General features: G+C 46.6%; 1 protein-coding gene across 1 annotated transcript in view; it reads right to left on the bottom strand.

Moving 5' to 3' along the window:
* nbeab (neurobeachin b) overlaps positions 1–24,401 on the bottom strand; it is a 192,440-nt gene that overhangs the window by 20,361 nt on the left and 147,678 nt on the right. Inside the window, exons 40-46 of the mRNA XM_076036487.1 lie at positions 16,870–16,987; positions 16,670–16,772; positions 15,752–15,867; positions 12,848–12,960; positions 5,795–5,935; positions 4,681–4,800; positions 362–514 (exon numbers count right to left, since the gene is read on the bottom strand). Of these exons, the coding sequence (XP_075892602.1) occupies positions 362–514; positions 4,681–4,800; positions 5,795–5,935; positions 12,848–12,960; positions 15,752–15,867; positions 16,670–16,772; positions 16,870–16,987 (864 nt within the window). The remainder of the gene's footprint in view (positions 1–361; positions 515–4,680; positions 4,801–5,794; positions 5,936–12,847; positions 12,961–15,751; positions 15,868–16,669; positions 16,773–16,869; positions 16,988–24,401) is intronic.

Below are 24,401 nucleotides of genomic sequence, written 5' to 3'. Positions count from 1 at the left end.
GTTAGATGTTAATGCTAGTGGCTAATTTTAGCCCAGTTATTAGGTTTTTAATATACCACAACTGTATTGAGTTTCAGAAGCCCATTTTTTATGATTTACCCTTGAATTAATTCCTACTGTATTCTGCATCCGCTCTTGCAAATTGCTTCTGTACTATTTGTGCACATTTTAAAAATGTTTGCTCCACTTCTTTCTGTAGTTGATACCAAAATGATTCAAATGTGGATAAATTATTAATGCACTGCCAACAGGAACAAAGGAGGAATCACTATACGATAGATGAAAAGATAATGTTTTCACTCTGAAAGTTTCCAGATGTAAAGTGCATATAAATTTCTGGATCAGTGAGGCTGTGATGTACCATCCTGTTGATCCTGACAAGGTCTTCGGGCTTCCTGGCCCATGCCGGCAGATCCACATCGCACACCATCCTCCTGTCCTCCCTCATTCCCAGATGGTAGCCGCTGCTGTTGACGAACATCTCGGGGAGGTAGTAGAACTCGGGAATGAGCTCCTGCGTTTCAAAGGGGGACAAGAAGAAAGCAGAGAGTTTTGATTTGCACGGGTCACAGCTCAGTGACGGGCTTTCATCGGGGGCCGCGGCTTTTTCGCCATATAATCGCCCGACGGTGCCTCTGAGTGCGAGACGCGACACTTGAGGATAGAGTCGTGAAAAACAACGGAGAAGGAGGGGAGGAAAAAAAACCCCGCTGCGTCCCGCTGAGATGAAGTGAGAGTTGGAGGGGAAAGGTAAGACAAACTAAGCAAACAGCAGGGCAGGAGGAGGCGCTGAGAGGTGCTCGTCCACTTATTCCAGGCAGAGGTGCGAGGTGTGTTAAATGAAACTGGAACTGAGCCGGGATATTTTTTTTTTCTTCCTCCCGGCTCTCCTGGCTCTTGTGATGAGGTCAGGACCTCGCGGTGGAGGGAAGTGGGGTTTGCTCCTATATAAAGGGCCTCGCGTGACTCCTCACGGCCGAGGAGAAAGCCAAACACTTATCTGTGTTTTGAGAAGGACGTCTTCCTCAGGGCCTCGCCGTGCTGAGTGACCAGGCGGCTGCTGGGATTTCATTTCACCCGCTTGTGTGAACTTAGAGGCCAATATATACGCAGGTCAGAGATGCAGGACCTCAAATATCAGGGACAGACTTGCTTTTTTACCAGCAGCCTGCAACCTATTTATCCTGCATATAAGATTCATGTGTAGTTTGCAGTGCAGACAGACTTTGAATGATTGTAAGCAACAAAAATTATTAATATAAGTTTCCTAAAAAACCATAACACATTGTAAGTTTTCCTTTTTCCAGCGTTGTGAGATTTAAATTACACACAACAAGGTCCTGCAGTAAATGTTGAGGTCTGATCACAACGTAAGTTAATCACTCATAAGTAACTTTCCAATTGTCAAATCACGGGCTGAAAATTCACTACACACTTGTAAAAAACACAAAAGAAAACGCAAGCTGAAAGCAAAGATGCACATTTGCTAATTTTTGTGTTTCAGACCAGCAGGAGGACACAAAACACAGTTGCTTGTCCAATTCACACAGGCAACGAACAACAGAGAAGTTTCCTGCTGTGCTGCCGCTAATCAGACACATCAACCTATCGGCGACCAGCGTTGCGCCACCGCTGGAATTTTCAGAGGTTTGCAGAAAACTGGTGCGGGTGCAGTGACAATAAAAAGAAAGAAAGAAAAAAAAGGATTCCGCTGGTGGCTTTGCTTTGCACGAGTCGGTCTAATGTAATTCCTGACATGACAGAAATTCATGCGAGCGGCCACTTGCGGAGGAGATCGTCGTCCCTGCCCCACACACATGTTGCAAACATAAAAACAGAAATTCTGCCTGAAACGACTCATGCTGCTCCAAAAAACAACAACAACAACAACAACAACAACAAAAAAACAAACAGTTAAAACAACACAGTGAACATCCAGCTGAAGTCTAAATACCACAGTGAGAAATGGCCAGTTTTGTCATTCAAATAAATTCCTTATGGATTCTGTTTTTTTTTTTGTTTTTTTTAAGTTAAATTAGTGTGCGTGTTCTCCTTGGCTGTAGCTCATCATGTCTGATCTCTTATCACCTTGATCATACAGCTAAGTGAGTAAAGCCTCGGCACAAAGAGGCGCATGCACACAAGGAATGTAAATCCCCTGCACTGTCCTCATTAGAGAAAGCACACACACACACACACACACACACACACACACACACACACACACACACACACACACACACACACACACACACACACACACACACACACACACACACACACACACACACAGGGAGAGAGAGAGAGAACAAGTTAAATGTTGTTTTCCGCCTCCTCTGCTGGGATCATGAAGCGGAGTGAAGCTCTTTGTGTCACAGCAGCTTTTTTTTTATGAATGCTGTGTTTGTCAGATTCAGTGGTTCTACGCAGCGTTTATACTTCCTGTGGGATACATAACCTGCAGAGCCTTTAGGCCCCCATAAATCAGCGGCTCTAGGTGGTGGGGTGGAGGAGGAGGGGGCGACTTAGCATGACAAGGTACAGGCCAAACGGGTCTGCAGTCGGTCACATTTCACCCTTCGTGCAAAGACGGCGGGAAAAAGGAGAGAAGTCGCTGCTCCCCACCGATCCCCCTCTACCGCTACCTCTCTCTCTCTCTCTGTCTCTCTCTCTCACACACGCACGCACAGCCAGTCGCACTTTCCCTCTGCGTTTTTTCCCCTTCTTTCTCTTTTCGCCGTCTGAAAACTTCCTGCCGTAACTCACTTGCCGAGCCATTAAAAGTGCCAGCTCTGTTTCCCAGCCGTCCTCCCGTGGCAGCCATTAATTCGGCAACAGCATCGTAATGGGCTAACAAGTCAATCACACCCGCCTGCACTGCTTTACACTGTGTCACCCTAATGACACCTTCGTCAAAATCTGTCACCGGCGGAGGGGCTGCCGGATTCCTGCAGACGTGTGTCGCACGTGCACATGCATGTATGTGTGTGTGTGTGTGTGTGTGTGTGTGCCAGTGTCTTCCACAAAATGTCTGTTTCTCCCGCTGCACACGCCAGGCTGTGCCATCTTTAACAGAGCCCCCCCCACACCCCCGCCCCTTCCTCTCCCCCGTTAGTCGGGGGCGCAAATGAGCGGCGCCGAGGCCCAGCGATGAACCGGCGGCGGTCAGGGGGAGCAGAGGAGGAGGAGAGGAGGGGGAGAGGGGCGAAGGTGAAGACTTGTTTCCATTTGACTTGCTCTTTTAGGAGGTTACCCCCCCCCCCCCCCCACCCACACCTCCACCACCCATCAGGGCTTCAGGCTCTTCTTGTCGTCATTACTGCAGTAGGAGGCCGGGGTTAATGAAGGAGAGACCCTGGTGGTTCAAAAAAAAAAAAAAGAGAAAGAAAAAAAAAAACAAGCAGCTTTTGAATGTGAGGCCTCCTGGCCTGGTGGGGGCACCGGACCTGAGCCAACCTTCACCCCGGACTCTCTGTTTTAACCCCGTTGCCGCAGGGCGTCGTCGCACTTTGAGGGTTAGATTCTCATGAATGTGGGCTTTAAAAAAAAAAAGAAGAAAATGGGTGCTAAAAAGAAATGAATAGATTGGAAAACCTGCAACAGCGCTAGATTTCGAAACATCAATAACCGACTCTGCACCACATTCGTCCAGTCCCACCGAGGCATTGTGGGTAGTCCTAGCGCCTCTTGCGTAATATTATCCCCGTGTGTGATACATTATGGAAGCACAGCAAGCACCCCTGCATCGTCCCCACTAATAGACGGGCGCTCCGTCTCGTGTCTGTAAAAACAAATGCATGCAGACATACAAGCAGTTGGAGCAGGATGTATTTGTTAACAGGGTGGCGTTTGAATACTCCGTCGTTCACCAGCTCTTAGTCCACCCCCCCGCCTTCAAACGCCACTCTGTGCAGACTGTCGACTGCCACTACCCCCCCTCCTCCACCACCACCACCACCACCACCACAGATCCTGGTGAGTAAAAGCCCTGTCTGTACATAAAGGGACTAAAATTTTAAATAGCTTTTGTCATTAATGCTTTATTAATTGCCCGGGGCAACATTACCCCGATGCAGGGTGCAGCTAGAAATATGACACTTTGAGGTCAGCGCGCGTTCCTGCTGCGTGCGACACGGCGGGCAAAAATGGAGGCGAATCAGCAGGGTTCAGCGTTTTGGTTTTTTTTCCCTCCTCGCTCGCTAACTGCTCTGTGGATTTCGCCGAGCGAGTGAGCGAGGGAGCGAGGGAGGGAGGAGGGCTTTTGTCTTTTGCTCTCTTTGTCTGAGGCAGCCGGCGCTCTCGCTCGCACTGCACGCACCAGATACAACATCAGTAGTCTCTCAGTGGCCTCTGCTGTGTGTGTGTGTGTGTGTGTGTGTGTGTGTGTGTGTGTGTGTGTGTGTGTGTGTGTGTGTGTGTGAACCTTCTCTTCCACACTTGTGTTTCTAAGCGACCACCGTGTTGCTTCACATAACTTGGCCCGCCGATTGGGTTAGGACGTGTGCACTTAACGGAATGTCCACAGCGGGGGTTTTGAGACGCGGGAAGCATAAAAACGAAGAGGGTTTATGCGGTGAGTTACAGCCTGTGCAGCGCCGGTGGCGGCCATAAAAATAAGCCTGTGTCCTCCAAAGTTCTCATCTTGCGTCAGTGGGTGAAATAAAATGTGCTCCTTCCCACCTTTACGTCCGATGTGTCCCTCTGACAGTTCCTCCAGGAGCGTGCGATGCCCGAGAAGGTGCGGTCAGGGTGGTCGAACTTGTTGCCGTTGGCACTGAGGAAGAATGTCGTGTAGGGCTCCTGCGAAGAAGAAGAAAAAAACAAAACACAGCTGCAATACACAGATTTACTTTATTTTTTTAAGAATCTGCCCAGATTAACGCAGAACGCGAAATGTGAACAAGCTCAGCGTTCATTCATTGTTATTATTTTCTGCAGAGTCCTCCAGAGAGCCATCGTTGCAGCTCAGCCTCGGGGAGAATTCATTAGGGGCTCTTCCTGAGCACGGTGAGAAGTCATAATGATAATTGGCTCAAATGAGGGTTTTTTTCCTCGGCCCGCGACGCCGATCGCGGACGGATCACTCAGTGGAGGAAGAAAGAAAATGTACGAATGAAGCCTGCAGAGGCCAATCTAGCCGCTGTCAGCCGAGGTCCCTCGGTCCATCAGGACCTTTCTGCTCAATTAGAGGTGGTGGAGGAGCAGAGATGCAAGAGCGACGGCTAATTCCGCTCCTCAAATTAATAAATCGGGATTTAAAATCCATTCAGGGAAAAGCGGCGCGGATTCTGCGGGCCAGGGTTTGGAGGGTTTGGGGGGGGGGGGGGGGGTTTGCGATTCCTCCTCTCCTCCCAAAGTAAATGAGGACGGTGCTCAGTAACCTTGATAGACATGTCTCCGGCGCTCAACGGCCTCCCTGAAACACATAAACCTGTCACAGCAGCCTCTGTAAATCATTACCCAGCCACTCTTTATTTGGTTCACATATGCCGGTTTACTGGCCTGTGAAATGTGTTTTCTGAGAAGCTACCAGTCCAACTCCGGCCCAATCAAAGTGAGACGTCGGAGCCGCTTCCTGCGCGGAAGCCGACAGGCCTCAAAGTAATGGCATCATCAGGTCTGACAAGTGACAATCAGCTAATGCAGACGCAGAAAATGAAAGGCTGTCTGAGCACGCGGCCTCCGATTCATTCCTGTTCCTCGGACGCTTGACTAATTCTGGGGTGTTTTCTTTTTTCTCGAGCACACTGTCATAATGAGTGCGAGAGCTGGTTGAAGGAGTGGTTTCACTCACTATTCTGACAAGCCAGTGTAATGTGGAGGCAGCCGTGGAGTAGTGGGAGCTGTAATGACACGGCGCTGTCTGGTCGTCTTCCCAGGACTCGTAGCGCTCGGCGTAGAACGCCGCTCTCTTCGGGTTCAGGGCTCCAACAGGCTGCGGGAGGAAGAAAACCAGACGATCAGTTCTTTCTTCAGTCAAATGTTTCTGATCACTGATGGCGCAGAACTAATACACCTGTTTCACACTCGTGGCTCAATATACGGATCCCCAAATTGACTTTTAAAGGTTTATTTTCACTGTTGAAAGTTTTTTTTCCCAATCGTCTTTTAATAAGGCAGTGGATGAAAAGTTAGCAGACACTACTAAATTGATGCCAATTGATGCACTAATATATGCCCGATGGAACATTTCACATATCAATGGACTCTAGTTCACATGTTCGATTAGGGAGAAAGTCTGCAGACAGAGTTTGGAAAAGAGAAGCGAATGATCTGTTTTGTCACATTTAATACGGCAACAATCAGGCTTCCTGAACCAACTACTAGCAGTGCGAGGCTTCCACTCAGTGCTCCACGCATTTCAGATCTGGTCAGGAGAAAGAACTGAGTATCTGTGTCAGTGAGTCAAAAGGTATTTTTTCAGCTGAATTTATGAATGAAGAAAACCAGCAGCACTCAGAAACAAAATGCTGTTTGTTCCCTCCAGTAAATGCACATAATGTCATGACTGCATAAAAACATATATAAAAGAAAAGCTCTGGTATTTAACAATTTAAAATAGCAAAAACAACGGATTCCACTTCCTTGCACTAGAAAGGCACTAATTGGAAAGCATGATTAAGGCCTAATTAACAGATAGAGTCTTGCAGAGTCTTAGCAGTTGCCCGTCAGGCTTCACGCGGTGCGGCGAGACTAGGCAGCGAGTTCTGGGCAGACAAGGAGCTTTACTCTGGGATTTGTCTGTCAGACCCAATTATTCTCCCCGGACCCTAAAAAGTTCCTGTTGCGCCGTCTTCAGTCCCACATTTACGGGGCCGTGGTGGCACCGGGCGAGGTGGACAGAGGCAGGAGATATGAACGTCTCCTGCTAAATGTTGCTGCTAATCCGTGAGGATTAACCCCAGATGACCTGATTTACACCCAACACACACACACACACACACACACACACACACACACACACACACACACACACACACACACACACACACACACACACACACACACAGTTAACCATTTTACTCAGCATGTCTCCTGAGCTACTTGAGGCGGTTAAACGGTACGTATACAGTGGGATAATCTAATAATGTGATGCACAGGCTAGTTTTTTTTTTGCAGCATCAAATTCATTACAAGGTGGAACTGAACAAAACTGCAGTTTTATCAAATGACCTTCTTCCTTTGACTTTGTATATTTTACAAAACTTTCCACCAAATCTTTCAAAAGCCCCTTGATGACCGCACACTCTCCTCTGTCTTCTTCAAAAAAGCTCAAGTTTTAATTCTGTTCGTGATAAAATATGTAAAAAAACATTTTAAAAAATCTGGCTTTAAAAAGAGCTGCAACAATTGGGAGTATATTGAGTATATAAAGTAGAAAATGAGTCTTCTTTTTGAGTAAAATAAAAATAAAGCCCTTCCTAGTCAGTTAGTTCAGCCAGTTCCTTGGATGACGTGGGTCATTATTAATCGACCGCAGCCGAGCTAATAACATATATAAGAATGTGCTGACCCCATCAGTGGGCTTTTTGCCCCTTGGCGGCTGTTTCATTTTTATGTGTCCTTAAGTCAACAAAATTACTCCCGTTACACCTACGTCTCGTATTGAATAAACTGCTTTCTTTGCATTTTCAATCAGCCCGGCCAATGAGGGAAGCCCTGCAGGCATATGGGCAGTCAATATTAATAAACATGAAGCTAATCTATGGCAAGTTCTGAAGCTGCAGCTCTCATCCTTCAACGCGGAAGAAGTAAAATCAATTCACAAATCAAATTCAAGAACTGATGCAGAAAAATAAATGTAATAATGCTTTTTTCCCCCTTCCAAATTACAATGATTATTTCGGTTGGGTGCAGCTGCATGAAGTATCAGGTTAGTCAGACTTTCTTCATGATGGTTGATCAGGGTGTGACACACTGCTCATGACAGACACCATTTAAAAAGTAAATCTTAAAGCCTCATTTCTTTCCTTTTTTTAAGATCTACTCAACTTTTAATAGCGGTCTCGGCCGGTGTTGGCACAATGGGGGAGGCTGAGAGAGAAGTTTATTGAGATCTGCATGGATTTATGAGGTGATAATAGCATCGCATGAGGTGTCTCGGCCCAGCTGGTTCAGGGTGCGAGGCACAGGACGTCTCGCACTACGTCAAACTAGCACTGGTGCAGCTTATGGATGTTAAGGCTGTGTGAGAGGTGAGGAAGAAGTGAGTGAAGAAGTAAAGAACTATTGGTACAATTAACAATTGGGTTAGTTTCTTTGCGGGTACAAAGGACCATAGAGCACCATAAATAGGCACGGAAAGATAAGAATGTAATAAATAATTCCATCTTTATATGAATTATTCCTGTATATGGATTTACTTTTAAAAACACACCATGTGATGTGCTTGTGTGTTAGTCAGAAGGGTTAAAGATCGAGTTGAGCGAATTGTGTGGTTTCTGAATGCAGCTCCAGTCAAAATCAGGCTTGTTGGGGAGGCTGACTGGAATGGGGGAGGAAGGGCTGAAGACAGCAGCAGCAACAAAAAGAGTCAGTAGGTTCTGGAAACAAAGCAGGTTTTCAGTTGTGTGCTGCTAGAGTGGCACACAGCTGAGTGAATGAAGTGTTGAGGAGGAAATCCAGACAGGGCTCCTCTAACCTGGCACACCAGAGGGAACATTTCCTCCACCATCCATCTGGTAAAGAGCTCAATGAAAGGCAAACACAGCTCGCTGTGTGTTTGTAGTGGTTAACTAAAGTCTTGCCAAAGCCAGTCTGGAGTTAAGTGAATCATTTTTTGACACTGGAAGGCCTTCAGTGGCATTTGTGTTACTTCTTTAAAGGTGAAACCGTCAACCGCATTTAGCAACAAAACAAACAAACTCTAGTGATGCAATGAATTGGGAGTGAAAAAAGCTTTCGATTGGGGGTTGACAAGATGGATGAGTGAGATTGAAGAGTTGAAAACTGGGTGAACTGACACTAATACTGTCATTGCTGCAACAGCGTAGTTTCCCAATTTGGGATCAATGAAGTCTATTCGAAGTACATCTACTCCACCCCCGACCCACATCTCCATATCGAGCGAGTTGAAAATCATTGAGAAAACACGCTAATCCTGTTTCAACAGATATTTCGCAGCAAACGATTCCAGTCAATGTTTAGTCAGCGTCAACTTTATTTCGTTCTCACGCACGTTTTTACAAACCACAGTAATATCCTCCTCGCACAGTCACGAGATGAACCTCCACCAATTCATCTTCGGCTTGCCAAACCACCTGGAAATAATCATTAGAATCTATTCAAACACTTGGTTGCGTGACGTTATCTGACATCCAAATATGCGGAGCTGTGTGGGCCCCGAGGCGAAGCGACGCAGTGTTCAATAGCGGCGTTCACACTCCACTGGATGCCCAACCAGCAGCTAATTGTAGGTGTGTACTGCGGCTTTCCGAGGACGTTATTTGGCAGCTCAGCGCCGAGCCCCACGCAGAGCAAAGCCTGCTGTCAATCACCTGGCAGTCACCTGTAATTGCAGAACAGGTCCCATGCCCTCTGTGGGAAAGAGAGCCTGCCGATGCATTGTGCAATGCCGGAGTAGTTAAGTTTACTGCCTGTAATTAAGCTGGAATTGCTGCTTTGTCGTCAGTAGGTGTGATCTGCTCACCTAAACGAGTAATGATACGGCAAATGATCCTCATCGAGCAGCGGCTCACTCATCTCCTAAAATACATGTTACAAATTATTAACCGTTATAATTATTTATTGTTCAAATGCTTATTATTGGCAGATAATCTTCACTGACTCACCTGACTCATCCTTAACAGCTGTACATTTTTCTCAAAGCTGCAGTAAAGTCTATTTATTGTCAGTATGTAAATAGCTGTAAATTCAACTGTCCATAAGATGTAAATATCTTGTTTTTTCTTTTCCGTTTATACTTAAAAGTATTTCATTTTCATTTTTTTATTACCTTATTTCCTTAATAAATGTAATTCTCAATCTTTGCACTATGGAGTTTTGCTGCTTTAATCATGCAAATTGTGGGATGAGAAAAGGTCTTCTCCTTCTTCTTCGACTTTTCTGTTTAAACTTCAAATGATGTTTTGAAAGAATTGGTAACATGCTCACAACAGTCAAGGTGGAATGCAACAGACCTGCCATGGGCTGGATCCATTTTCAGATTTTCAGTTTTCATCAGAGGCATGGCTGAACCGATCTTGTACGTTTACTCAACCAAAAAAAACACCAAACCCTTCATATTTAACCCTATGTTTACAGTCTCCCACAGGAAGCTGGGCGTAGTTCCCTGCTAAAAGTGATGCTTTGATGGACCTTCTCCACGTTTGGGAGAAGACGGTGAAGAACAACTGACTGGGGTTGCCGTCACCTATATGAAAGAAGCAGACGTTCCCTTTGTGACATCACAAAAGGCTGCTCTGTTTTTTTGTTTGTTTGTTGTTGTTTACTGTTAGAAAACATTAATGATGTGAATGTGAACGAGACTATGAAAATCATGGGGCCTTTAAACAACTTCCTCCAAACACACCCGGTGCAAAATACCCACACACACACACACACACACACACACACACACACACACACACACACACACACACACACACACACACACACACACACACGCTCTTCGTATACAATGCAAAGCGTCTCCGGAGACGGTGCCGCTACCTCTGATCTATAATTGAACAAAAGGGCGGGCCAGACAATGCGTAACGCCCTGCCGTCCGTTCCTCTCTGCTGCAGTAGCTGTGAACTTTTGGAGGTAAAAGCCCCGGGGTTCCAAGGACAACTGTCAGGAGACGGCGGGCTGTGAACTCATGCTAATGAAGGCAGCTCAGGCCTGTAAACAGCATGAGAGGATGTCACTGGAATACATTACAATACATAACTGTCTCCCCGGGGCAGGAGGGGCGCACGTAGCTTAGCCCCGACACACACCTCTCTCTCTCTCTCTCACACACACACACACACACACACTCCCCTCTAAGCCCCACCTTGGTCGCTCTCAGGACGGTGCCAACACGTGACAATAATGAGTGCAGATACAAACGATGGCGCAGAGCAACGTTGGCTCATTTTTCACATTCTTGACACGACGTCAAACTCATCGAACTCGAGTCTTCGGCAAAAGAGTTCGCCGATCGCTTCTTTGTCTCCTGCTTCTTAAACTCTGCACACACACACACACACACACACACACACACACACACACACACACACACACACACACACACACACACACACACACACACACACACACACACACACACAAAAAACAGGCCAAACTGAATTTGAGCGAGCTGCAAACAGACGGGACGGCAGCGCTCTGGACGCTGGGTGGGAAAACGGTGGGAAACGTGGGAGCGTAAAGTCAGAGCTCAGGCAGGAATGCGAGTGTTTTCAGGTCAGTGAGCTGCAGTGTGAGTGTGCGGCAGGGAGAGACAGACAGAGACATCGAGGCAGAGGCAGGAGTGGTGAGCGGGTTTGTGGAGTGAGCTGCTGCCTTTTGCCTTTAGAGAGCGTGAAGCTAACCTTTATCTCCCAGGTCGTTATATTGAGGGTTTGTGTTTACACAGAGAGAAACCTTTGATAGTTGTATATCCCTGAATACAAGAAAAATGTTAACGGCTCTGTTTCTAAACAGTGCACATCAAGTGTGAAGGAGTCTGCTGTATTTGTTCTTCACAATAAACACTGTCGCAATTGTTAAACTCGTCTTGTTTGTTAAAGAAAAGAAAGAGCAGAAGTCAAGATTATAAATGACAACAGTGACTGCAGAACAACTTCAGAAAAGTGCAAAATACCAGATGTATTGTCTACAACTACTGCTGACAGTATTAGCAGGTTGTGGTTCGGTCTCCAAGAGGCTGAAGTCTTCCCTGACCAGCAACACTCTGAGGGCAAACAACTTTCACCTCAACAAACTAGCGAAGCACCAAAACAAGATGCCGCGCAGCTCCGAGTCGGCTGCCTGAGAATCTCACAAAGAGCAGATCCTTTGACTTCACAGGGAGGCGGAAATATTTAACAAATATGGCAACGACGACCTCGACCACATGGTCGAAACCACCTTGAGGACACAAGAGAATCACTGTGTGATAGCAAACCTTATTATACAGGGAGCATATGGTCATAAAAATGTATAAGCCGGGTCAAGATGCCCCGTCAAAACTGTACTTCACGCCAGGTACTCAAAGCAAGGATGATTTTAGCAGGAAATAATAGATAGAAGATAATAATTATTTAGCTATTTTATGAATACAACACCTATACCTCTATAACCAAGTGTGTTAGATTAGATTAGATTAAATACTTTTTTAATCGCTTTGTAAAATTAAGTTCTTCAGCTGCATCACAGTCGCACACAGTGTATAAAGTACATAAGAACAGTATAAAAGAACAAATGCAGTATAAAATAATAAATAATGGTTAACGGTAACGACTTGAGAATCAGGAAAGATTTCAAACTCCCATGATGACTGTTAATGCGTCATCATCAAGCTCCAATGCTTCAAACTCTGCCTTTTAAGACGTCCCCTTCGGCACCATGAAGCTGAAACACTGACGTCTTCAGAGAGAAACAAAAACACTCACATTTCTGGGACAAATTTGGACATAATCAGTGTTTTTCCTCTTCTGAAGTCCCTGTCATGAGACCAGGGTCCGCACATGACTCCTTAGCTATGAAATATGATATTGTTTTGCAGTAAGGAAATCCCCGGCCGTGAGGGCCGGCTTGTTTGCCACAACATCCCTCCCCCCCGACGCAACCCTAGCTGCTGCCGCCGCTGCTGCTGCTGCAGAGTCGTTGTGAGGTGCGCGGTCTGGGGTGGCGTGGTTGTACCTTGGAGAGATCTCTGAAGTTCCCTGGCACGGTCAAGTCCAACTCCTCCGAGTCGTAGTTAGCGAGGACCCAGGGAAAGACGGGGTACTGGTTCAGGTCGTTGTACGTCCTCCCTAGACGCGCAGACGAGACGGGAGAGAGAAATGTGAGCGGGGAGGAAACCGAAGCGGCTGAGAAGCAAAGAGGAAGAAGCGCTGTGGAGGTCTGGGTTGCTTTCAGGGGATCAAGCGTGCAAGCGTTCCCGTTGAAGTATTGTTGTGCGAAGGCAGCCGAGCTGACTGTACTTTGAATAAAACCAAAACACATCACTGACTCCAGAGAATGTGAAAGACATAAATCACTCAGAAGGTCGTGACTCCTGAAAAAGTCACAGTGAGTCTGACGCACTTGATTGGCCAGATGGTAATTTCCCTCTGTGTGCACGCTGGCAGTCGGGAATATGGTTTTCAGATGGCAAAGAGTGTCGGTGGAGATCCATGAGGAAAAAAAAAAAAAAAAAAAAAAGCCTGTGAGCCGGGTAACCATTAACGTCGCTGACGCTGGACGTTTTTCCTTTTGAAGACGACACTGGTGCAGCTGCGGCGTCACGTGGTCCGCAGTTGTAATCCGGGGTCGAGGGCAGTGCCGCGCAGCACGGATGTTTTGTGTTGTTTTTTTTCACTGCTGGTGATAAATCAAGCTAAACAGACAAGCTCAAAGCAAATCAAAACCTTTAATTTTTTTTTATCCCCCTCTTGTATTTCTGTCATGATTTGCAGCAGGTGGCGGTGTATGTTTTAAGGTCTGGCCACATTCCTGTGATCTTCATACTTTAATAGAATGTAAAAGTTACCACATTTTCTTTTTTTAAAAAAGGAAACAATTCATATGTTTTTCATTCCTCTGAAATACTGATGTTCTGCGGTTTTGCTGTCAAGCGTTTTCTAAGACGCACTAAAAAAGTCAAGTCTGTGCCGGGGAATCAATGGGAACTTCAAAGCAACACATCGCTGTATGACAACTGGGCGGCCGCCGCACAAAACGGACACAGTGCCGCACGTGTTTGCATTAACAATGTTATATTTTTGTGAATAAATTAAGCTAACAAAGCTGTCGGGAGTGGAGGAGGAGGGCGGGAGGTGGGAGGAGAAAAATATTAAGGATCGCCAAGTTCACGAAACACAAAAGCCTGTTCAGATGATTTAATAGTTGTCATCATGTTTCGCAAACTGATTAATACAGTGCGCAAAAGCAGCGACGACACAGTGTTTGAAGCGGCTGCATTTCATCTCCATTTAACCTCTGCACTGGTACGCACCACTATCAACTATCAAACTCAATGAAATAAAAGGGTTACACAATTATACTATATACTGTATACTGCATAATACAAGCATGGCTGTATTATAAGACCTGGAACCCGGACTGGCAATATGGCGGCGCACCGATTTTTCCCAGTGGCCACTCAAGGTACTGCAGCAAAAAACAAATCCCATGGTCCCAAAAAGCATCGTCCCCATAGACCACAACACAAAAATAAACACATTTAAAACACCTGACAGGACGACTGTGACCTGAAACGCAATTGATATGAGAACTTCCCATTGTAAATATTTCAGTTATGGTCTTTTAGTCGTTTAAAAAAATGATAAAGGCCAAATAGATGATGTGAGTTACAGAGGCATGGTCTATGGGCCCATTCATTTGGAAGTCTTTTTCGGTGGATGCGCTTGGTGACCAACTTCACTGAAATGAATAGGCCGCCATCCTGGACTCTGGGGACCTGAATACATCGCTGCACCATTGGATTCTATTATCATCCTGTGCACTGGTCTCCACCGCTCTGTTTACATGTGACTGGCTGGTCACTTGGTTGGATTCTGCTTGTGCATTGAGGAGTTTTTTGTTCTTTCTTTTTTTGGGGGTCGGGGTGGGGTGTCGGGGGGTCGGAGATGGAAGGCACAATTATCTAGGTTAACGCCACGGTATGAAGAGGAAGCAGGCCGAGCGTGGATGAAGAGTCGGTGGCGTTGGTGCGGCTCAGCCCAGTGGCTCTGAGTTGGGATGGCAGCATGTTAATAACCGCGGAATAGTGTTTAATTAGAGGACCGCTTCCCTTTCGCACCTCTCCTCTTGCATTCCCCCCCCCCCCCCCCCCCCCCAGCCTGTCTGCCACCCCACACTATTCCGACATCCCTGTCAGCTTGGGTCATTACCGGGGATTTTTTAATGAATTTTTGGACCATGTTTTTTTTCTTTCACCCCCTCCCCCCTGGTCGGCTTACATCTAATTAGCTGACAATAATGTATCGAACTCGGGCGCGAGCTAAATATAAATATGCATGAATATGCAGCGAGCGAGCGAGCGAGAGGATGACACCTCTTCGCGGCGCTAGGCTGCGCGCGATGCCTCTCGCCTCGCCTGTTAGCTGCAATTGCGATCACAGTCGACAACACAAACTCTCAACTCTGGCGGACGCACACACACACACGTGCACACTTGCAAAAAAATAAAAAATAAAAGACTCCTAATTATCAGCCGCAATATGCTGCGGCTGCTCTTTGCTTCAAACGGCAGTGGAGTTGAGCGCCGCGCAGGGCCGCCGAGGATTCTTAAGCAAAGTTGACGTACCTGAGGTTACTCACGCCGTGTTCCCCGGTGCCGCTCATTGATCGTGACGGCTCGACTTAAAGTCATAAGGCCCTAATCGCGTGGAGTTTTCCCGCAGATTGTACATTAAAAGTTACCACTTTCACTCGCTGTAAGTTTTTTTTTTTTTCTTCCTGGGTGAGTGGGAGAAAAACAAATCAGAACCTATCTACCTAACTGATGGCTGCGATAAAGAGAATATATTATTTCCCATATCTTCGCCCGCTTCGGAGTTCAAAGCCAAGCCAAGCAGAGTTTCGCTCGGGAGTCCTCACCCGCGATGGTGTTGAGGAACATGAGGTACTCGAAGTTGGAGATCTCCCTCCTCTGCCAGCGCTGGGTCATGTTGGAAGATTTGAAAAGCTGCCGAGGGGTGGCAAGGGAGATCCGCCTTGAAGAGGAGTAGAGAAGAAAAGGCAGAAAGTGAAGTTAGTAGGTAAGTTGGTAACCTACTTGTCTAAACCTACTAACTAGGCCTCTTTTAAAACTGAATCCTCTCCAATAATGTTTTCAATCTGTAATATATTCAGAAAACAAGGGACAAAACGCTTCCTGCAGTTTCCAGAAAATGTGAACCAAATAAAACAGATTCAGAAAAATTGCCCTTTGTGACATCACAAAGATCACTGACACCTCCTCCCATCCAGATCTCAATTCCACCCTCTGATCCTGCCTTAAAGCCACGTTGTTCTAGTCCCCATGTAAACGTAATGGGAGGGGCAACATAGCATTTATTTGTTTTAGCTGTGAGGCTAAATGTGATTTTTTTTTTGTGAAACGGCTGTAAACAGAAGGCTAAACAGAGCAAACAAGACAAGGAACCCAACTTGCGTCATTATGTTGATAAAGACCAGTTTGATTTACACAGAACCAAATCTCAACGAATAAGAGTTCATACATTCGTCCGCCAACAGTTTCCAAACAGCGTCTGTGACATTGTGAAGGTAATGAGTGTTTCCTGCTGTAGTCAGTGGCCTTGCTGCAGCCCTGCTGTTCAGCCCTCTGTTAGGGAATTAGGTCAGATCAGCGAGGGTCAGCGCACACTCACACTCCAGTGAGCCACTCAGTGGGACTTCAAATGACCGGCTGCAAACAGGCCCCGACACACAGCGCGCACAAGTTAACGACAGCCGTGAGGAAATCACAAAACACAAAGGCTTTATTTACGTCGCTGGGTGGATCGTGTGACCCACCTGGCCTGTGGAAGACCGTAGCTGGTGCCCACTCCCACTCGAGGAAGACTGTAGATCACCTTCTTCACCGTCGCCTGGTCGGGAAAGTTGAACATGACCGACGCTGCACGGCGAGAGGAGAGATGACGCGTCACATCACCGAGTGATGACGAACAGCTGTTGGAAGAGTCGGAAGTGCAGTAATTGGGGCTCCCACTCACTGCGGTTGGCCATGAAGACCTCCATGGCCGTGTTCTGCAGCAGGTAGTGTCTGGAGAATATCGCCCGAATCTCGCTGAACATCCACTTGCCATGTAGGCCCTCTGTGTAAGCTAAGACCTAGCAGCAGGAGGGAGAAAAGAAAATTTCAGTTTTATTATAACGGTTTGGTGTCAGTGTTTTATAACAACTCATTTATTAACCAATGAAAAACTTAATAGATGTGGTTAATGAAAGAAAATGTTCAAAATCCTAAATCATTCAAAATGTTTTCCTACCTACACATTAAATAACATTAGTTGATGATGAATACATCATTTTCAAACAATATTGATACAGTGTTTTTAATGGCGTATAGTAAATTATATATAAATGTTGTACAACCTCTATTAGAAATGGTTGAATAACCATTTAAAAATGCTTGTAGATGGTTTGTTAAGTGTTAGTTCAATGTCTACCAATAGATTGTAGATGTCTTGTAACTTAAGTTATGAAATATCTCATAAGCAATAGTTTCATGTTATCACAGTTAAGACTGCAGTCCTTCAATTTAGGCTTAAACCACCATTATAGCATTGACATGATGCTCTGAGTTTGAAATGAAAACAAACGCTATGGGGGTGTGGGGGTGTGGGGGGTGTATTTACAGTTTAACTCATGAAGGTAAATGGAGGTCAAACCGATCCGACTGATGGCTGCAAGGTAAAATACTGTGATTTCTTCAACATCGTGCTTGGCGCTCAACGTGCTTCACTACTCACTCCTCCCACTGTTATGCTAATACAATACATTTTAACAACCCTTTGATGAGCTCTTATTAAAAATGCAATATCCGGATCCCGCCAGTTCATTCAGTGTTCCAGCTCAGATTATAACGAGACACTGAACCACTCTCCGCGCGGCGTCCTCCAACACGCTCTTTTACACGCAACGCCTCTGTGTGCGTTACCCTCTTCTCACTGGTCTATAAACTCTGCTGCAAAGAGTCACATCCTCCCCATGCAGCCGCGCACAGATAGCAGATAATCAATAAAAAGCATCATGGCGAGGCGAAGAGGTGGCAAACACACAGGATGGGTGTGAGTAGCAGTGCAGGGGCTGCGGGTCCGCACGCACAAAACAAAGACAATGGTTGTGACAGGTGAGAATGGCCCCCTCACACACGCACACACACATCACCCACCCACTACTTCCATCTCACTTAACAATTGTGTCCAACAGCAAGAGGTGGAAAACAACCAGGTCAAACTCCCCAGGTTATAATCACACGTGTGTTAAGTGTGAGGGAATAAAGATATTACAGAACAGTGGGGGGGTGAAGGCCATACAGTACATTAAAGCATGTTTGTGTGTGTCTGAGTGTGTGTGTGTGTTTGTGAGACGGGGGACAGGGAGGTGAGCGGGAGGAAAAGACGGAGTGAGATGTTCAGCTGGGTTAGGCCTGATGCTAATGCACATTTAAAATAGTGACAGGCTGGAAGAGTGCAGCGCGAGCCGCACCGCCTTAATTTCTCCCTGGAATAGCCTGAGCCCGACCTCGGCGCCACGGCCAAAATCTCCAGAGTTCAATTAAAATTGGATTAGGTGGAGCGAGAGAGAGAAAGAGAGGTGCCGGGCGTGCAGCGCCGCATCTCCCGGCGCTCTCCTCCCACTAATGCCTGACACCTCTGCAACCCCTCCTCCCCCTCCGCCTCCCTCACTCTCCCCTCATCCAACGACTCAAACAGTTGTCATAGAGATGGCGCCGCCTGAAGGAGGCTGAGGATGGTGACTGGAGGGTGGTGGGTGAGGGGGAGGATCTCCGGTGAGGGCCAGCGGCAGCAGCGGTTGGAGGCTGGCGTTGCTTTTATCTCTCAGTCTTGCTCTGCAGCCAGATGTGCCAGCTGTGGAAGCACTCTGAAGAGTGCAACGCTGAATGGCACATCAAGAGCGCTGCACGCGGCGGCGGCGAGAGCCTGGCAAGCTGTTGAGTGCGGATGCTACGTCTTTTGTTTCTTGTTTTTTCTTTACTTTTACATTGGCGCCAAGTTGTTGCATTATTAAGACAACGACAACTGTTACGCCAACAAAAAAAAACAACAACAAAAAAACACGCAGTCGTACTTTACGTCCATTCTACCTGAAAACAAAATAGTTTTCTGCAACTTTAAGCTGCTTCCCAGCCACCGGTGCCTTCTGGTTACCGGAGGCTGATGTGCACATTTTTGTTGCCATGACAAAGTGCAGGCCAAAGGGCTTGCCGTCAACAAAAGAGAGGCTAAAGAGGAGGGGGGAGGAAGAAGAAAAAAAAAAAGCCGATTTCAAACAGCCCAGATCAAAAAATTTGTCATAACAACAAAGCTCCGGTCTAAAGCAACACACGGGGGCCCCTGTAGACCTGCAGATTTGACAAAGCCCAGCCCCTCATTTTTTTTTTCTTTTCTTTTTTTTTTTGGAGGCCCAGCTGTAAAAAATGCCATTTAATGAACCTGTCTGCTGAAGCTGTCCCCTGCCTGTCAGAGGTGTCAGCCAGTGACAAGCGCTGGGGACCGCCGCCTCCAGTCACAGACAGGCCTGCCAGCTGGAGACTTCGGCCCCAATCTAATCACGCCACCAGGAAAAAGGGGGAGACCGGCGCTCTGCTCTTGGTCTGTCACGCTCAGGGCTTAGGGAGAAGGGGGTGGTCGTGGTGGTGGAGGTGGGGGTCTCGCGGCCGACGAGCGCAAGCCTTTTGTTTCCACGCCGGTCCCTCCACGCCGCCTCATTAGGAGGCCGTGGGCGCATGCGCAGCTGCAGAGTGGGGGGGTGGTGGGTGGGCGGCAGCGGGGGGGAGAATATCCAGCAGAGGAATAATAGCCGTAATGCAATTTAACATCTCTGTATTCTCCTCTTTTTACCCCCGCCCTCCCCTCTCATCTCTGTGTGATTTGACAGAGGCCAGGCTGCATTCTGGCTGGATCACATCACGGCGGTGGGAAAGCCGGATTTTGAAAAAAAAAACAAAAAACAAAAAAACAATAGAAAGAAAATACATGTATATTTATATATTGTGGCAGACGAGATGAGGAGAGGCACGCACAGGTGACACTGGCGCTTAGGCTGCAACTCACATGCAATAACGGCGCGGACGGGCGCGGCACTTGAAAGTGAGCGGGAGCCACTTCATGCATGGGAAGCAGATTCTAATCATATCTGACTTTCCAATAACTTTAACCGCGCATTGGCTGAGACACTGTGACAGACGATATTAATAAATCTAACGAAGCGTTTTCTCCCGCACCACCGATGCAATCTGCCTCCGCCGGAAAAGAGGGGAAATAATAACAATAATACCATTCAGCGCCGGCGCCGAGTCGGCATGACTGATATATTTATATGAAAGCGCGGAACGCTCTTGACAAGGCGGCTTCGCCCACACCTCGGCCTCACCGCGTCCTTCCAAGATTTAGTCTAATAGGCTTCCACCACCAAGGGGAACCGACGATTGTGCGCGCCGATTCTCCTGGCGGCCGCAGGGGAACGTCGGCGTGGAAGAATGAGAGGGGCGGATACGAGCGAGGCCACTTTCATTTTGACTGATATGACGACTCCCCCAGGAGCCGCCGGCGTGGATTTCACACACGGCAATTTGGAGGATCAGCACACACCGCTGTATACGGTATTCAATGGCTGACCCCCCCCTGGGCAGCAGGGAGGCCGAGACGCGTGAAGAGGTTGGTTGAGTGGGCGGAGGAGGAGGAGGAGGAAGCGGAAGAGGAAGAGAAGGAGGAGGGAGGAGCCTGGTAGCACTGAGAGCTGCTGAGAGGAGCGACGCAATATGGAGGCAAGGTTTAAATATTTAGACCTGGACGATGTGAAGGAGAAGTGGGAGCTGAATTCAGTCTTCTGATCCAATTCCAATTCTACTTGTATTATTCCACATGTAAAATAGTAAAAGTGTACACAATACTCATATGATCACAATTTTTGTTTAAAAATTTAAATTTTATTTATTTAAAAAAATAAAATATCCAAAGAAGCCTTTCACAATTAACTGCACACCCCGACACCCTCCATATATCTCCAGAAAACAGCACCCTTGGCTCTTTGTTGACAGCTGTCCACCAAAAAAACCCAATGGTTTCAGCATCTCCTGATGCCTTTGATTTTGAACTTTGTTTGGAAGGGGACTAAAACCACAAGGCTGGTCACCAACCTGGTAGAGGTACAAGTTCCCTTTCTGACATCACAAAGAGCACACTTTTGGGCCTCAACATTGTTTATGAAAAAAATCAACCCGTCAAATATTTATTTTTATATTTCATAGATTTTTATTTGAGTTTGAGTCCAAAAACTTCCCTTTCAATTAAAAAACAAACAAACATGCAAAAGCAAAATTCCACTAAAGCCACACTGGTGTAAACAGCAGTTGAGTGTTTTGACCCAATCCACACTTTTATTTCACTTTCAATCCTTGCACCCTGTGAAGAACATACGCCTGAGCATCAAAGCCTGCTTCCTCCTCCCTTGATGTGACAAATGTTATGAAGTGTGAAAAAAAAATGAGGCAAAAATATATTTAAGATCCCTGCAGATTCAGTAAAGGGGGAGAAAAAAAAAATCTGCATTCCTCTTGGCTCCTTAGAGTCAGACCCGTATCTCAGCCTCAATATAGTAGCAGGCTCCTAATGCAGGTACTGGGAGAGAAACAAGATACAGATTTGCATAATCAGTGTCACTATACATTTGGGTGGTAGCTGGAGTGTGGCAAGATGACACAGCTTGGGTGCTCTGGCAAGACCAGTGGGATAAAGGAGATGAATTTGCATTAAATATGCTGGCAGTTGACTGCCCCAAATGTCCAGCCAAGTTTGTCAATAACGTTTGTGTCAGGGATGGTATTTCACGCACATTAGCGGTCCCCACAGCCCCGCTTACCACGTTGCCACGGCGGGACAGGTGGGAGGAGCTTTTTCTCCCAGTCTGCCATTTCCCCTTTAAAGAGTCAAAGTCTTTAGACAGCCTTTGAGATACTGTGGTGGAAGATTTTTTTTTTTCGTTAAGACTAAAAAAGAAAAAAAAAAAATCCAGCAGACGTTTACCTGCAGGGGGGAAGTTTAGCGCCCAAGTACTTCATGAAACTTGTTGCAAGTGAAAGTATAATTTTCAAAGCGGGTTCTCTTTGGATAAACATGTGACACGCTGCATTTATCGTGCCTCCCGCTGCAATAAGTTCCGACGTTATGACTCTGTTATTCTGCTCAGAGTCATCTTCCATGAGCCTCACATGTAGCCCCGTGTCAGTGCTGATATACCTGTATGCTGTCATGCAAAGTGACAGGCAGCTTTAAAGATAATTTCTTGGAAGCGATTACTGCTTGCCAACACTTTTGAAACTCCTCGGAGTGGTTAAAAGCTTTCGACAGCAGCCTCCATGCAGCTGCAGCCACTTGCAACCTACCGCTAACAGGGAATGCTGGGTATCAGGTGTATAAACGTGCAAGTTTTGGTAGTGGCTTTAGAAATTTCTAACAAACTTTATTATATGTTAAAGAGCACCGATCCAGGCCAAATTACATCTTTCTGCAGTAAACGCTTGTTTTTTTTTTAAAGTGCAAGATGTGTTCACAATGATAGTGAAGACAAACGGTAGCAGTTGATACTGTATTTTTTTGTTTTGTTTTTTTCAGTTTTTGCAGTTGCAGTTTTACACATTTCATCTGAAGGGCCTAACCCAGGCATGGGCAAACTACGGCCCGAGGGCCTATATGTGGCTTTTTAATCTGGCCCGAACTTGAGGAAATTACATGAATAGTAAGTCATACAATAGCTGTAATTCATCCATTTTTTTTCCTCCAATGTTTTAAGAGTCTTTTCAAAAAAGAGCTAAATACCGTGGGGCTTCAAAGACACTGATTTTGTTGTAATGCTTTTGTTCATTTTCAATATTAAACAACATATTTTCCACAAATCCCATGACACTCCCAAAACACTCCCTCCATCTGCTCCGGCCCCACTGTCCAATTCTAGAACCCATTGTGCGCCACCAGTCAAAACGTTTGCCGACCCCTGTCCTAACTTTATCACGCAGAGATGTAAAGTTAGAAACGAAAAACAAATGGTACATTAACAGGGATGTAGCGTATAGCAAAGCGTTGACCGACCCAAAGCCACACACAGACATGAGCACACTTAGCGGGCGCATCATCCAGATAAACAGCTTGAGGGAGCCGCCGCTAAGGAGCTTGAGGGGAAGGATGCAGTCATTTGGTACGGACTCTTTTCCTAATGGGGCTTTTTCAGAGCCTTGTCAGCCTTAAGATGACTGAAATCTTCCGCGGCCAGGGTGCCAGCCTCTTCTGGCTGCCACTGAGAGGACCAAGCTGATTGCCTTAAATCCAGCGTTTACTTATTTATTTATTTATTTTGGCTGTGGGAGGGGTGAGGGCTTAGTGAGAGACGGAGGCGATGGGGAGGGAACGAGACAAGGATGGAGAGGTGGGGAGACGGAGGAGCGGAGGGACGCAGAGAGAGCAAGTGGTTAGACGAGAGGGCCTGATGAGCAATGAGCGCTTCGCTCGTCCTCAATTAATCTTGTCTCTCCACCTTTGCTTTGGCGCCCCCCTCCCCCCACCCCCAACCACCCCGCAGCACCGAGGTAATAACAACACCCTCATCCATTATCCTTTTATCCCTCTTATTCACCGGGAATTGCTTAATAATATGTTACAGATTTGTCCTCTGTCGTATAATTCTCTCTGTCATTTGCGGTATATCATGTGGAAAACACATACACACACACACACACACCCTCCCTCCCCCGCCGCCGGACCATCTTTGAGGATTATCGTGGGTGACACCTTCGGGATGCAGCCGGAATCTGGAGCATCATTTTTTTTCTTCTTCTTCATCTTCCTCCTTTTTTTCTCAGCCGTAAAGTGGAATTAGCTTGACTTATCTGTCATTGCCAAAAGCACAACATGCCATTCAGGGCCACAGCAAAGGTGGAACAGGTTCTTATCGGCTCCGGCGAACAAGAGCGCTTGTAAATTTATGCTAATGAGGGCCTTTTGTCATCTGGGCTCACCCCTCGGGGCTGCGCCGGGTTTGCAGGGGAATGATAATCTGGCTGTAGAGTGCACTTGATAATTTGTACTTTATCCTCATGTAATTATATAGTTTAAATCTTTTTTTATTTATTTTCCCCCCCACTAATGCTAATCCTGCAACCCGAGGAAGTGTCTCAGCCGCGTCAGTGGCTCTGAGCGGCACTACTTTAGCGTGCGTCTGACTCTGCTGCCTGGCATGCAGGCGTGCAGGAAGAGTGAAGCGCTGATATAATTACTCTGACTTACTGCAGGCCTTCCTCTGATTCCCTCACATCATTTTTGATCCATCTTAGCAAGGAGCCAAGAAGCCAAGCTGGCAGCTCCCCCGGGGGTCATGAAAAGGCACTCGCGAAGGTGAAGAGAACAATTTAAGCGTTGCTGTGGGACCCCAACGCCTCTTTCTCAAAAAGAAAAATGGAGATCCGGAAAACAGACAGCGAGGATCTTTGCAGACATTTCGGGGGTGG

Source organism: Nelusetta ayraudi, unplaced genomic scaffold (genome assembly GCF_046127955.1).
Source record: "Nelusetta ayraudi isolate G7.1 ecotype Tasmania unplaced genomic scaffold, CSIRO-AGI_Nayr_v1 ptg000048l, whole genome shotgun sequence".
Lineage (NCBI taxonomy): Eukaryota > Metazoa > Chordata > Actinopteri > Tetraodontiformes > Monacanthidae > Nelusetta > Nelusetta ayraudi.
The sequence above is the reverse complement of the archived record's forward strand: the minus strand, read 5'-3'. Positions and strand labels throughout refer to the sequence as shown.